General features: G+C 41.5%; 1 protein-coding gene across 3 annotated transcripts in view; it reads right to left on the reverse strand.

Moving 5' to 3' along the window:
• The window catches only part of LOC133498474 (A disintegrin and metalloproteinase with thrombospondin motifs 7), a 122908-nt gene that overhangs the window by 26146 nt on the left and 80758 nt on the right, over nucleotides 1-16004 (reverse strand). For 2 of the 3 annotated variants that reach the window (XM_061815339.1, XM_061815341.1), the window contains exons 10-14: nucleotides 14324-14416; nucleotides 13290-13435; nucleotides 7137-7306; nucleotides 6898-7031; nucleotides 2174-2294 (exon numbers count right to left, since the gene is read on the reverse strand). In XM_061815339.1, the coding sequence (XP_061671323.1) occupies nucleotides 2174-2294; nucleotides 6898-7031; nucleotides 7137-7306; nucleotides 13290-13435; nucleotides 14324-14416 (664 nt within the window). The remainder of the gene's footprint in view (nucleotides 1-2173; nucleotides 2295-6897; nucleotides 7032-7136; nucleotides 7307-13289; nucleotides 13436-14323; nucleotides 14417-16004) is intronic. The other variant, XM_061815340.1, reaches the window with a different exon arrangement.

The raw sequence follows: 16004 nt of genomic DNA on the forward strand, positions 1-16004 counted from the left end.
ACAAATTGACTTCCATGTACTGTATGCAGTCCCTGAACACAGCTTGTGTCCTCACACAGCTGAGACGTGCCATGAATGATGGCTGTGACCGTACTGAATCAGTTGCCAAATGCAGCATTTATCCGCCAATATAGTAGTTGTTCAAGTATAACACAAATGTAGTTAGTAGTGCTGCTCTTCCCAGAAATGCACATCCATCCATCCATCCATCCATCTATTTTCTAAACCACTTATCCTCAACAAGGGTTGCAGGAGTGCTGGAACCTATCCTAGCTGTCATTGGGCAGGAGGGAGGGTACACACTGAACTGGTTCCCAGTCAATTACAGGGCACATGGAGACAGACAAAAATTCATATTCATAATCACAACTCGGGGCAATTTAGAGTCTCAAGTTAATGTATGTTCTGGGGATGTAGGAAGACACCGGAGTTCCTGGACAAAACCCACGCAGGCACAGGAAGAAGATACAAACTCCACACACGGGGAAGCGGGATTTGAACCCGGTCCTCAGAACTGTGAGTCCAACGCTTTAAAGCAGCGCCACCGTGCCAGCAGACAACAATCAACTAAGGGCAATTAAAATCTCCAATTAATCCATGTTTTTGGGATGTGGGAGGAAACTGGAGTGCCTGGAGAAAACCCATACAGGCACGGGAAGAACATGCAAAGTCCACACAGACGGGGCTGGGATTTGAAACGTGGTCCTGAGAACTGTGAGGCTCACGCTCTAACCAGTTTCGCCGCCATGCCGCCTCAGATTCTAAACATTGGTGTGTTATAGATTAAGGTTAACTGATCTCTTTTAGGTTAGTAATAACTATTCTTTCATTCACTCATCTTCTACCATTTTTCAAGGTCTGTTCATAGGGTCAGTAGCTTTAAAAGGGATGCCCAAACTTCCCTTTTCCCAGGCACTTCCCACTCTTCCGGGGGGATCCCGATGTGTTCACAGGCCAGCTAAGAGACCCAGTCTCTCCAGCGTGTCCAGGGTCATTCCCTGAATCTCCAACTGGTGGATATGCCCAGAACACCTCACCAGCGAGGTGTCTGAGAGGCATCCGAATCAGGTGCCCCAGCCACATCCTCTAGCTCCTATATGGAGGTGTGAACAAGACTATAAGATACTTAAACTGCTCCACTTGGGGGAGGATCTCATACCCGACCTAGAGGGGGCATGCCACTCTTTTCCGACTGAGGACCATGGTCTCAGATTTTCCGGTGCTGATTCTCATTCCAGCCGCTTCACACTCGGCTGCGAATCGCTCCAGAGAGAGATGGAGATCATGGCTTGATGAAGCCAACAGAACCACATCATCTGCAAAGAGCAGAGATGCTGAGGGCACCAAACTGGACACCCCCTACACCTTGGCTGCACCTAGCAATTCTGTCCATAAAAGTTATGAACAGAAGTGGCGAAAAGGGGGAGGCTTGACGGAGTCCAACTCTCACCAGGAACAAATCTGATTTACTGCTGGCAACGTGGACCAAACTCGGACAAAGTCGTACAGAGACCAAACAGCCCATATCAGGGGGTTTGGCACCCCATTCTCACGAATCACCCTCCACAAAACTACCCATTGTTCCAAGATGTAAATCATATTGCTTCTCCTGAATCTGAGATTTGACTTCCTGACGGAGACTCCTCTCCATAACCCCTGAATAGAAAGGGTGAGGTGTGTGATCCCACTGTAATTGGAACACACCCCTTGTCCCCTTTCTTAAAAAAGGGGGAACACCACCCCAGTCTGCCAATGCAGTGGCACTGTCCCCGATGTCCAGGTGATGTTGCAGAGGTGTGTAAACCAGAGCAGCCCCATAACATCCAGAGCCTTTAGAAACTCCAGGTAGAGCTCATCCACCCCCAGGGGCCTTCCAATGAGGAGCTTTTTAAACACCTCAGTGACCTCAGCCCAGAGATTGGAAAGCTTACCTCAGAGAACCCAGACTCTGCTTCCTCATGGGAAGGAGTGTCGGTGGAATTGAGGACGTCTTCCAAGTATTGTCCCCACTGACTCACAATGTTCTGAGTTGAGGTCAGCAGCACCCCATCCCCACCATACACATGGCTCATGGAGGGGTAATATGAACTATTACTTTACAATTAAGTAGGTAACAAAATCAAAGTAGGTAATGAAATCACATTCCAACATAATGTATTTGCAACAAACATACCAAGTCCTTCACTTTCCTCAAATGTTTTCTTCACAGTTGCACAGGTGGAGCCGTTACCAAGACACACCCCGCAGCGATCCTCCACAGCATTTGACTCAATCACATAGTCGCAGCCGACATTCTTTGACATGCATGCAAAAACACATGACATAAAACCTGATTTAAAACAATTGCAAAACAATGGCAAAGATAAATGATTAAATAAAAAAATCTGGACAGTCGACTGAATGTTAAGTGATTCAGTGCGAATTTGGATGGATGTGTAAATTCAAGATGGAAGATGAGACAAATTTGTGTTATGTCCATGTCCATTTCTCCTCACAAGGGTCCTGGGAGTGCTAGAGCCTAGCCAATGGATGAATTGATGGGTGGAACAACTGATGGATGTTTGGAAGGATAATCACGGCTGATGACATGTGCAGCGTTCACAATTACATTGTATAAAAGGGAGTTCAATCAGCATTGTTTAGATTATTTGTATAACATAAAATGCTTTTAGAATTGATTTTTTTAAGCAATAGATGTGAAATTTTAATGAGCAAAACTAAATGCCTCTCTTATTATTGTGTTGACAGTCTCCGAGTCTTTCATTTGGTAGTAGCTTGTTGGTTGGCTGGTTGTAATTGTTTGTGTTTCCATCCCACTAACGAGCTTGTTCAACAGAATTATACCAGGCAAGATGCCTGAGGAATGGAGGAACAGTGGGGTGGCCATTTTCAGGAATAAGTCCAGAGCTCTGCGAACTATAGAGGAACAAAGGAGGTGAGTCACACACTGAAGTTATGGGAAAGAGTTATGGAGGAAAGACTAAGAGAGAAGTAATTGTGAACAACAGTATGGTTAAATTCCAAGAAACACTACCGCAGATACATTATTTGCCTTGGGAAAGTTGATAGAAATGTACACAAAATGTCAGAAGTATCTACATTGTGTCTTTGTTGACCTACAGAAAGCCTATGAGAGAGAATCCAGGGAGGAACTGGAGTATTGTATGCACAAGTCTGGAGTGGCAGAGAAGTATGTTAGAATAGTACAGGACATGCATAAGAGCAGCAGAACATGGTGAGGTGGACTGTAGGTGTGACAGAGGAATTTATGGTGGAGGTGGGACTGCATCAGGGATCACTCTGGAGCCACTTCCTGTTTGGAGTGGTGATGGATATGCTGATGAGGTTAGATTGGAATCCCTCTGGACCAGATGACATTGTAATCTGCTCTGAAAGAAGAAAGCGGGTGGAAATACACTTAGAAAGGTGGAGGCATGTACTGAAATGGAGATGAATGAAGATTAGCCAAAGCAAAACAGAATATTTGTGCTGTAAGAGGGAGGTGCTACAGGGACAAAAGACAGCAAGGCTGGAGGACTTCTAATATTTGGGTCCAACAGTCCAGAGCAAGTGTGAGTGTGGTCAGGAAGTGAAGAAAGGTTTCAGGTGTTATGTGATAGAAGAGTCTCTGCTTGGATGAAGGTCAAAGTTGATAAAACGGTGGTGAGGCCAACAAGAGACAGTGAAGAGACAACAGGAAGCAGAAAGGTCTGGAAATGAAAATGTTGAGGATCTGTCAAGGAGTGAGCATGTTGGCTACAATTAGAAATGAGCTCAACAGAGCGATGGCCAAGGTTGAACTATTTCAAGACAAAGTTAGAGAGAGCAGGCTTCAATTGTTTGGAAATGTCCTGTGGAGAGAAAGTGAGTGTATTGGTAGAAGGGTGGTGAGTATGGAGCTGGGAGACAAGAGAACTTGAGGAAGAGCAAAGCGAAATTTGATGGCTCTCGCGAGCGAAGACATGAGGGCAGATGGTGTTAGAGGGGAGGATGCAGGAGAACGTTACATGACACGCTTTAATGGGAGAAGACAAAATGAAAAGAAGAAGGTTCAACTTAATTGAAATCCTTAAATAGATGACTATAGATGTGATTTCTCAGATGGAAATTGCAATCAGGACATGAGCCTAATTCCTTGCATAGTTCCATTGCAAATTTGAAAACAATAAATCACATCTATAGGCTTTCTGAAGGCTTCCAAATTTCTTTATATACAGTGGTAACTCAACTTCTGAAATTAATTTGTTCTGGAAGTCGTTTTGTAACCTGAATTTTTCAAAGGTAGACAGACTTTTTACAACCTAATCCGTTCCAAGCCCACCCAACAAAATCAGCAAAATCAGCATTCAAATTACATAATTTAAAGAATAATATAAATTATGTTCATTTACCTTTGCCGTTGAGCGACTATGCAAAGAGAATGGTGAGTGACAAGCAAAAGGTATCGTGGGGGACAGAGGAGGAGGCAAACGTTTGACAGCCGAGAGAAAACATACGTACGCATATTTGGACGCAAATAACTTAATTCCACAAAGATTTCTTGGGGCCCATTGTGAAGAAAGATGAATAAACTTGCAAAAAACACAAACAAAAAAATGTTGTACTTTACCAATGTGTGGTAGCTTTTGACAGAGTGTGAAAGTGCTAGGGTGTCATTCGGTGACACTTTAATGTCCAAGGGAAACGAAAAGCAGCATGGGTAAAGATTGATGTCCCTCCTAGCAAATGGGATGCCAGGAAGATGCTACGGCAATAGCCAATGGGAGACCAGCTCTATTGCACCACACAATCCAAAATACAGGATCTTTATTTTCAGTGGAATTTGGTGGCTCTGAATCCAGTGCCTATTTTTTCCTTTTGTACCCTGAATTTTTCTTCATTACTACAAACAATAATTTTCCCAGGACGCTTTCATAACCTGAAATTTTCACAACTAGAGATGTCCGTAGGTAGATGTACCACTATATTTAGTTATTCAAAAACTCGTTTCTAATGTCTTGGTAGTAAAGCAGTTAAATTTTTCTTCATGGAAGTTCTACACCTACAGAGAACATCTGTTCACATGCCTTTTATTACCATTCAACATGTAATATATAACATTTAACATTATTAACTTTGTATCTGGATTTGCTTCATCCTTTCTTTTTTACTCTGCTGTCTGCAGCCAGGTTGGCATTGCAAATACCTGGATAAGGTCCAATGAATAAAAAAAATACTGTACATGACTTCATGGATACCTCTTAGTGGGTTTATAAATACAGCATTGTGAAGTATTTGGTATCTTTAAATAATTTGTATGAAAACAAAAAAGACCGATTGTAGAATGCAAATACGTATTTATTTGTGCATGGAAGTTCTTTTTTTCCCCCCTCCCTTTTCGTTGGACCATCCAAATTGCCCTTTGGTCAGCCTCACACCTGTCTTCGTCTCCTCTGGCGTGGCTGGCCGAGGAAGACACAGAGGCCTGCTTGGGTTCGGACCTCCCATCCTCAGCGGGACCAAGTCAGCCATGGATGGGCTGAGGTAGTGCCGCTGGGGTGACAGCAGATCTCACCACGAACCTGTGGCGTGGAACGCTGCCATGGGGTCCTCCATCGCCACAGTTAGTCAGTGATTCAAAGTTTTGATTTTCAATGTATTTTAATTCTCTTATATGTAGCCCATGTGTAACGCCCATATCGGTGGATCTCTGAATGAAAATGTAAACACCTACAGAGCTCTGCCATCCAATCAGCATTCGTCAGCACAGCCCGCCCCCTCAACAAAATCCTGGTAGCTCACGGAAGACCCTACCCACTAGAAGGAACAAATTAATCTGGGGGGAACATTCCCTGGTATTTTTTTTCAGTGGTAACACAGTTGAAACTCAAGCTACTAGGGAAGCAACAGAAGTTCCAGAGGTATTACTTTTTCTGATCTATTTTACTCGGGTCTCCTAACTTTCTTCGTGTTGGATTTTGTCTTGTGGTTTCCAGTGGTAGTAAAGGTGTGTGAGGAACTGCTACTGTGATTTTGGGTCTGTGTTTGGTAAAAGTACATTTGGATTTTCGGAAGTACCTATCGTAGTTTTGTGTTTCAGTACTGCTAAAGTTTTGGGTTTGAAATTTTTTATTGGGTAGATTTGCGTTTTCTTTACACTGAGGACATTCCTTTATCTGTGGTTTCGGGACAGGTTGGGTTCATTTCCCACTCAGTAACTGTGTGAATGTGAGTGGAATGGTTCTCTGTGTCCATGTGCCGTGTGACTGACCTGCAACCACTTCAGGAGATAGTTTGCCTTAGGCTGACGTCAGATGGGATAGGATCCAGCACCCAGTAACCGTGAACAGGCTAACCCATGTTGAGAATGAATGGATGGATAGTTTTTGTACGCTTGTGTTGGTACTTTTGATTTTGTAGTCTTTCCTTTGTTTTGTTTTTGTTTTGTTTTGTTTTTTTGAACACCTGGCCTGACGGAGGGTGTGTTGGGTTCATGCCCAAAATTATGTGTGACCCAAATGAAAACAACCTCTATGGAAAAGGGATGGATGCATAAAATTGCAGCTATGATGGAGAAATTGTGAAAGGATGAGTGTCTAACAAAGATGTCACAAAATGTCATGAAATCTGGAGTCCATTCTATATGCAGAGTGTATCAGTAACTGGCATTTTGGCTCAGATAGTCAATTGGTTATCTTGAGAAGGCAAATAGAAATGGCCACAGCATCTTGAATAACATGCAGTGTAAAATGTCAATTGCATAACGCTTGGATGCAATAAAAATGTATCATATTTAATATTTCACCAAAACACAGGAATACTGTCCAGGATATTCTGTGTGCCAATTGTTTACATCACAGTGACAGATTAACGCAACCTTTCTCTTTGTGTATACGTATGAAAGAGACATACTGCTACCTTACAGATGCCATTGATGCACATGTCTCGGCTTTTGTTGCCTTCAAAGCGAGGAGTGCCATCAGTTACGGCATCGCGCATCTTTTCTGAGAAATGTTCATTTAGTGGACGGCAGTGGAGTTCACAAGGACTAGCTGAAGGACATGGACACAAAGGTGTGAGACACACCTTGACGGTACACAATGATGCACACCGAAACATCACATCTTGTCCTCTCAAATCGAAATTGGCTTGCGCACCTTTGCTGATGACTGAAACCCACTTGTAGAATTTTCCCTTATAGAGTGCACTGTTGAAGTGACTGCACTGAATATCTCGAAATGTGGGAATGTTGTCTGGACACGGTGTTGTGTTACAGATGCGATACCGCTGTCTTTCTCCCAGACAGTACTTCCCTCTGTTCCTGGGACTGAAGGACAGAGTTGTTAGTGTTCACACAGTTAATTGTTTCGGGACTTTAATGATTATGTAAATTTACTTTGAACTGGCTGGGATGAGGAAAATGTGAATAAACTATCTTAAAACTCCACGGGAATGACCAGTATCCACACAAGCTTCAAGGTCCTGAGTCAGACACCTTTTAATGAGCCAGGTGCTGGAAATTTAATTGCAATTTTCAGGTCATTATGTATATAAGGACCTTTGATCACAAAAAACACTTAAAAGCACAAATTCAAAGACAACATGGTAAATATGTTATGGGATAGGATGCAATAAATTGAAAAAAAACAGGATACATGTTTTCATAAGGAAAATTAAAGGAAAAGCAAGGAAAGGAAAAAAAAAAGAGTTTGCGTCAGAGCATCCGTTTGTCCTCATCAAGGGTTAACCGTGACACCAGGCAAAATTTGTGGCACGAATGTGTCTGATAATTTTGTTGGCTTTTTCCACCACGTGTTTTTCCCATTGACAACTGAAGTGTTTGACTTCGATTTTCGTGGAGCACACTGTGACAATGTGGTTAAGCCAGTATTCATCTTTCACTGACAACCGATTGAAACAGCAGATCTAACAAAAGGTTAAAAAAAAAAATTTCAAAAAGCCTAAGGAAAATTACGTAAACTGAAATTCCATTAATCATTTGTTGACCTTGGTTAGTGAATATGTGTGTTGAACTCTTCAGTTGAATATAGTACCAAATTATACGATTGAACGAATACTTTGTTTTGAATAATGCTTGCTTTTAGGATTTCTTTATTCTGTCTAAAATGATTTTTTTTTTTTTTGGATAACATTTAAAGTTATCACATCATTGAACCAAACCCGGTAAAAAAAAATACTGGAATGTTTATCTCGGCTTTGAAGAAGAGACAGGAAAGCAGAGCAATATCATCAGAAAATTGAATGACTCCCATCGTGTGATATTTTACGGTTGTCTGCATATATTGTAAATACCTATGGTGACAGGACAAAACCCTTGGATTGAACTCAAAATCTTTGTGCTGGACAGGAATTCATCAGTTTCACTAAACACAGATCAGGTAATTTAAAGATGTGAGACATTCCATTCAATGGTGAAACTTCATCTTATTAAAAGACATCTCAGCAAAAACAAGCAAAGTTTGGTTTCTGAAGGTGCTTGTAGCTGTGGTTCAGAATAAAATGTTTTGCATCCTCAACACACTTACCGGCTTTGTAAGAAAAATGTAAAAGGTTGAATTTGCCAACGACTAGGGGTTCACTCCGTAACTTATTACTTATTCAATTGCTGCATAAAGTGTACTCAAAGCAGTTAGATGATGTGCATGCATGTCCCAATACGTTTTGTCTAATATTCAACAGCAACAGGATTCTATGGGGAAGGAACCAGGCTTTCTGATGGTTACATTTTGCACAAAGGAAGTTTCATACAGATATCTAAAGGTTGTAAGAGGCACATGCAACTCATGTTGTTGGTCAAGTGTCATGAAATGGATGATTTTTAGTATGTTATTAATGAAAAAACATCAGCCTATATAGGCACATGCGTTTTTTTCCACCACAAAACATGATTTTGACGTATACAGCTTTTTGTAACTCCCCCCGTGAAAATCCTCTCGAGGGATTTGTTTTTGAGAACAAGCAGGAAGTGACGTAAAGGACAGCGGCACCTCCAAGTGGACTCATTTGTTTTCATTAGTTTTACCTCTGGGAAGGTAGCTCGTTGTTCCTTCGTGTTAGCCAAAATGCCGGCTTATTGCATTGCTGGACATTGCTTGAACACTCGGGAGAATGGAATTACCCTTCATAAGTTTGAAAGAGACCCGGTTCGTTGTGAAAATGGATTGCACGGGTGCAGAGGACGAGAGGTCTGTGGGTTCCAAATTACAGGTAAGTGTGTATTCAGCTACTAAAAAAAAATACAGTTTGGGGCAGACCACGTAATCGGTCTCTTATAACGTAACAAAAGATCCGCCAATTGAAATATGTCGATGTGCGCGTCGGACGGCGTTGGGCTGCTGCACGGACGGCGGCGAATCTGAAGAACCCAGCCAACAATGTTACAATATCTATTTTAAAATGTTTATCGGGATGACACTTGAGCTTTAAGATGTCGTTGCACTTGCCCAGTGGCAAACTCTCAAGATCAAAAATGTGTTGCAAACATTAATCTTTGCACACGCAAACACACACATACACGTGCACGCCCACACACACACGCACACACACACACACACACACACACACACGCACGCACGCACGTTCTTGTGAAATTGTACAAAAATGGCTCAATAGTTCATTTGTGACTCTGTACATTCCCACTTACGAGGGCATTACAGTAAGTAAAACCCATACTAGATGAGTAGACATGTTCCATATTAAAAAAAAAAAAGTGACGAAGCCTTGGTAGGTGAGCCATAATATAGTGGGGTAACACAATGAATAAAGCGCAATATATCAAGTACAATAACAGGTTTAGAACTGGTGAATTCATATGCTACAACTAACTTTTTAGTTACTGAAAATGATTAAGACTAACATCCTATTGAGTGGCAATATTTTTTTCTTGTTTACTTTTAATAGAATGAGTGGGATCATCCCTCATCATAAAACCATCAAAGAAAAAAATGCTCAGTTCATTCAGAATGGGTTGACTACACGGACGTTATACTTAGTAGAAGGTATACATTTGGAAAAAGATATAGATTTGGATTGCACCGACAATCCTGATTGTGCTTTTTGATGACATTATCGTATCCATCCATCCATCCATCCATTTTCTTTGCTGCTTATCCTCACGAGGGTCGTGGGGAGTGCCAGAGCCTATCCCAGCTGTCAATGGGCAGGAGGCAGGGTACACCCTGAACTGGTTGCCACCCAATCACATGGCACATGGAGACAAACAGCCACACTCACAATCACACCTCGGGGCAATTTAGAGTGTCCAATTAATGTTGCATGTGTTTGGGATGTGGAAGGAAACCGGAGTACCCAGAGGAAACTCACGCAGGCACCGGGAGAAAATGCAAACTCCACAAAGGCGGGTCTGGGATTGAACCTGGGACCTCAGAACTGTGAGGCCAACGCTTTTACCAGCTGAACTTCATCATATCTTGTATAAAAATCCATATGCATCATGCATCACTCCAGCAAACTATAAGCTGCTGCCATAAGTACGATGAACAATAGGAAGACATAGCTACGGCGGCATCGCCACAGCCGAGAAAGGTGATATTCTCGACCACTATGTGCCGGACAAGAATGGTGATGGAGAAAAGAAATGAGAGAGGAAAAGCTGTTGAGGGACTGGCATTTCACGCTTGTATAGTTGGCAATCTTTGTATCCATTGCAGTAAATAAGCAACACTATCATGTGGAGGAGCAGTGCTAACTGCGAAAATAAACACCCGATTAAGTGGTTCAATGGTACAGTAGTCTTTTCACTGCAATCTCGCTGTCATTGCATTACTATGGAGAGTAAGTCCTGAAAATGAACGAGGCTGACGTGGTGTTGGCAGCGGAAGGAAGCTTTTTAACCTCCCCTGCAATTACAAACACACATAAGCTCTGTCGCAAATCACAAACCTCCTGCTTATGTCAAGACTAAATTAGAGTGGCAGACTTAAAGCAAAGCTCACAACACTAACTATGAAGTGTAGAAATAGCAGGTAGAATTATTTACAGCTGCACAGCAAGCACATGCACATAAAAAACAGCTGGATGATACTGCAGATATCTGCCAGGAGGAGCCCAAGCCTGATACTAAGAATCATCTCCATATCCAGTCTCAGCCTCAGCACTCGCCAGACACCAACTTTGAAACCTTCAAGTCTCTTATTATGCAATCTCCAGCATCATTATTGATCCATCTTCCACTAATGTACCACCGGCTGGGCCCTTACTCTGGCTGTGATATAAATTCTCACAATTAAGAAAGACAATATATTAGCCATTAACATTAATTCCCTGCCTGAGCATCTCCATACAATTCAGACATCTTTTAGTTTCATGCAATTAACAATACAATACTTTAAACCTGGTTTTAACCTGGAAGTCTGCGACCTCAAATATAATGGCACTATTCCATTGCTGTGTCTGACTGTTACTACAATTTGAAATCTTGGGTCTTTGCCAATATTCTGAGCACAAGCAAAGCTACATCAGCCAAAACATTGGTTACTCAACTACTATTGACCTCAATTAACCTCACAGAATCAGAATCAGCTTTAATGGCCAAATGTGTAAAAACACACAAGGAATTTTGCTCCGGCAGTCGGTGCTGCCCTGGTACGACATTCAAAACAAAGAACAAGGAACAACATAGCAACAAGAACAAAGAACAAAAGACATTTCTGTTTATAGGAACTATTTCTTATAAGTGTGCAAGATGTGAAATCTTCTTCATTTAAAACAGATGTGTCATGTACTTATGTGGGTGGATGCATCCATCTATCCACCTATTTTCTGAGACACTTATCCTCACAAGGGTTGCAGGAGTGTCTGAGCCTATCCCAGCTGTCATTGGCCAGGAGTTGGGGTGCACCCTGAACTGGTTGCCAACCAATTGCAGGGCACATAGAGACAGACAACAGTCGCATTTGCAATGCCAACTAGAGCCCCCAATTAATGCATATTTTTGGGATGTGGGAGGTAATCGAAGTGCCTGGAGAAAACCCACACAGGCATGGGGAGAACATTCAAACTCCACACAGGGGGATGCTGGGATTTCAACCCTAGTCCTCAGAACTGTGAGGCCAACACTCAAAAGCTGCACCACTGTGCCGCTGCAAAACAATAGTTTTGTAAAAAAGAACATTTGAACAGGTTTTTCAGAAGAGAGTTGGGGGAACCTCTGCAGAGACATCCAAAAGACCTGAGCATCAGAGCAGCCTCGCCATCCAGTTCAACACTAAAAATTGTTTTGTTCTCTTCACTGTGATGTTAGCCCAATCACAGTTGAGAACGAGACACTTTAAGCCGTTTCAACAGCAGCCCAACCCCAGTTGAAGCAGTGGTTCCACCCCCACCCTATTTTTACCTCTCACTCCCTGCTTTCCCCTCTGCTGCGTCTCCCAAATCATACCCAAGAATGAGGTACATAAGTGGCCCTCCGCAACAGCTGAGCATTTAAGCATTGTTTTTTGTTTTTTATTTTTCTCTCTTGGAATAGATAAGCAAAACCCGGACAAGATGAGAAATGATTCCTAGGAAGTGAATTACTGAGAAAGGCTTCTAAAAATAGAACCGTTTTTCGATTCCCACCCCGAGTCAGGATTTAGATATAGACAGTCAATAGGTGACACGTCAAACCTGCTCCTCGGTTTAGAGACAGCATTTCAAATTTGACATCAATCTTATTTTACAGCTCTTTCAAACCAGAATGTCCTTAATATAGATTTTGAATATTTTTATCCTCGAAAGAATGTCCCTTGTTCTTGAAATGCAATTAAATTGCTGACTAGATCCGAAAAAATGTCGTGCCATGCGCCTATTAAAAGCCTGCTTGGTTGTCCAATGTAGAGGTCACGCACGCCCCACTGTACTGCACTGCAGGAAAACCATTGTTGAGTTTGCTTCTCGGGGTTTCGTCTTTGGGGTGAACCAGCTTTTCTCTAAGGAAGAAGAAATCAGACTTTCTAGGACAAACTAGGCACAAAGGGGACCAGCACTTTCGGCCTCCTGTTTCTTTATTTGGGCTCAAGTTTTTTTTGACAAAGGCCCAGTTTGGATACCCCTGGTTAGTAAGAGCAGACATATGCAAATGAAGAAGGCTCTTGTCCAATCTGCCAGGAGAAGGACAACTACAAATTTTTGGGTTGAAGGCAAAACATCTTTTGTGCATTCCAATTAATAACTTTTAAATAAGACCTGTTTAAAAGCATAATTAGGTCACTACTCTTATTGTATATTGTATCTACTTAGAATGTGTTGTGTATGGAATGCTAAACTTGAATTAAAATAATAAAACTTACACTGGGTCGTCACAATCACGCTGCGCACTCTCAACTCCTGCCCCACATGACCTTGAACAGGCCGACCACTGACTCCATGTACCCCAGGCACCGTCAACACTGTCTGGATAATGTCCAGCTGTGACACACTCCCCACCGAGGCACCACTGAGAAGAAATACAGAGTGAATGAACACATCATGTCCTTCGATGAATGGAGGTAATGTAGTAAACTCAATACCCATACAAATTGTTTTGTATCAGTTAAATTTTAAAAATTTGAATTCAAGAAATAACCCTTTTTTATTTTTATTTTTTTTTGGGAGGTGGGGCTTCACCTGAGACACTGTTTTTTTTATATTGATTCTGTTTTAAGGATTTTTTTTGTTGTTGCCATTTTTACGAATACAACAGTACATTGAAACATATCCCACTCATATCACAAAAGTTAAAATGTACAAATGAAGTTGCCCTGAAAGTCATGTAAAACTGTAGAACTGAATCTTCTGGTGGTTTTTTTTTTCCTCAGTATTAGTGGGGATCCTCAATCACTCCCCACAGTAGAAATGTTGAAGATGGGAATGATCTACGGCATACGAACAAATCATCATGCGGCACAGGAAGGCAAGCTGAGTTATAATATGTGATGTTTTTCATTTGATTTTTCATGGCCAAGAGTTTTTCTTGTAAATATTTGCTGCAGTTCTGACTTTTTGAGGTTACAAAGAGCGCACTATGAAATGAAGAAAATGTTACTAGGCACAAGAAGATGTGTTCAGTTACCATCATACAGGCAATTATATATATATATATATATATATATATATATATATTAATGGGCTAAAATTGTTTCTACTGTTATTATGGAGTATGGTTCGTTCCATTGGCATACAAATATTGTGAAGCAGCTTCCCTAGGAATAGAACGCCGTGACAAACCGAAACCCCTGTAAAAATAATAAAATAACGACTGGATGAAAGGAACACTTATATGAACAATACATTTTATAGAAAAACACCACTAAGAGTGTTAAAACTAAGAAAACAGAAGGCTCACCTTATCTTGGCCACAACTGGTACCATCTACAGCTCCGTCAAGCTTGGAGTGGCAAGTTTTTCCCATAGTACACCACAGTGTGCTGCACACATTCTTACAAAGAAGAAAAAAACACGTTTTACTTTTCAAACATCCACCTGTGTGCACATTATGCTTTTCCAGTAGTGGGGAAGATGCATGGTAACTGCCCAATTAATGAACGTGCACACACACAAACACACTCACGCACACACGGGCATTGGAAGTGATGTGTCTCGAGAAGCGGAATTAAATTGTTTATACTTTGGCTCTTCATTATGCTAGCATTTTCTTAACTATGAGTGGCAGAACAAAGTGCACACAAGCCACTGGTGTGAAGCTGTGGGCCTTAACAAACACAAATAAATCTGTTATTTTCTCCACTAGGGAAAATTTTGAAAAAAATAAAAATCTGTTCAGTTACATTTTTATGATGAATCAAGCTAAAATTGGCTTGCTGATTACAAAATTGCAGTCAGTTTTTTTCTAGCACATCAACTTTACCTTCCGGATAAGCAAAATTCTACTGATTAGCTGTACGGTAGTACGACTTGCCAGTTGATTATGGTTAGACTCATCCACAGCTACACGTTTGTACAGTTACACTTGAGACAGTGCGGCGAGAGGTGTATGCAGCTTTCCACGAGTCAGGACTATCAATATTTGCACAGACAACGCTACCACAGTAGCAATTAAGAGAATTTGGCGTGGCTTTTCTCTTAACATTGTAACCATTTTCTTTTATGCTGTTTTTTTGGTTTTCAATGCTTGTTACTATTCCATCTTAAAACTCAATAAACTTGACGTGAGAGAGAAAAACTAAGATCAGTTTTGGATTCCACACATTAGTTAAAAACAGCTATCAGCCCGAACTCAAAAATTGTGTTCCCCAGTGTATTCATTGAAGGAAAAGATGAAACTTGTCAGTTGTAATTGGTTTTGATGATAATGCAAAAGGTCAAATGCGGTGTTTACCTGGGAGTTTGCACACTCAAGCGCCATTCATCTTGCCTTGACATTTTCCTGAAGCATTGATGTAAAATATTCTTCTGGTATACCTTTTTCTTCATTTATTTTTTACCTCCAATCCAATTAACTTACACCAACAGTAATTAATTAGCACCTTCTGTGCTGAAAATGATGATGACCTGATAGAGGCAAATCTACTTCTTCTTATTCTTCTTTTCCTTTCGACTTGTCCTGTTAGGGGTCGCCACAGCGTGTCATCTTTTTCCATTTTAGCCTATCTTCTGCATCTTCCTCTCTCACCCCAACTGCCTTCATGTCTTCCCTCACCACATCCATAAACCTTCTCTTTGGTCTTCCTCTCGCTCTTTTGCCTGGCAGCACCATCCTCAGCACCCTTCCACCAATAAACTCACTCTCTCGCCTCTGAACATGTCCAAACCATCGAAGTCTGCTCTCTCGAATCTTGTCTCCAAAACATCCAACTTTGGCTGTCCCTCTAATGAGATATTTCTAATCCTATCCAACCTGGTCACTCCAAGCGAGAACCTCAACATCTTCATTTCTGCCACCTCCAGTTCAGATTCCTGTTGTTTCTTCAGTGCCACTGTCTCTAATCCGTACATCATGGCCGGCCTCACCACTGTTTTGTAAACTTTGCCCTTCATCCTAGCAGACACTCTTCTGTCACATAACA

Source organism: Syngnathoides biaculeatus, chromosome 3, assembly GCF_019802595.1.
Source record: "Syngnathoides biaculeatus isolate LvHL_M chromosome 3, ASM1980259v1, whole genome shotgun sequence".
Taxonomy (NCBI): Eukaryota; Metazoa; Chordata; class Actinopteri; order Syngnathiformes; family Syngnathidae; genus Syngnathoides; species Syngnathoides biaculeatus.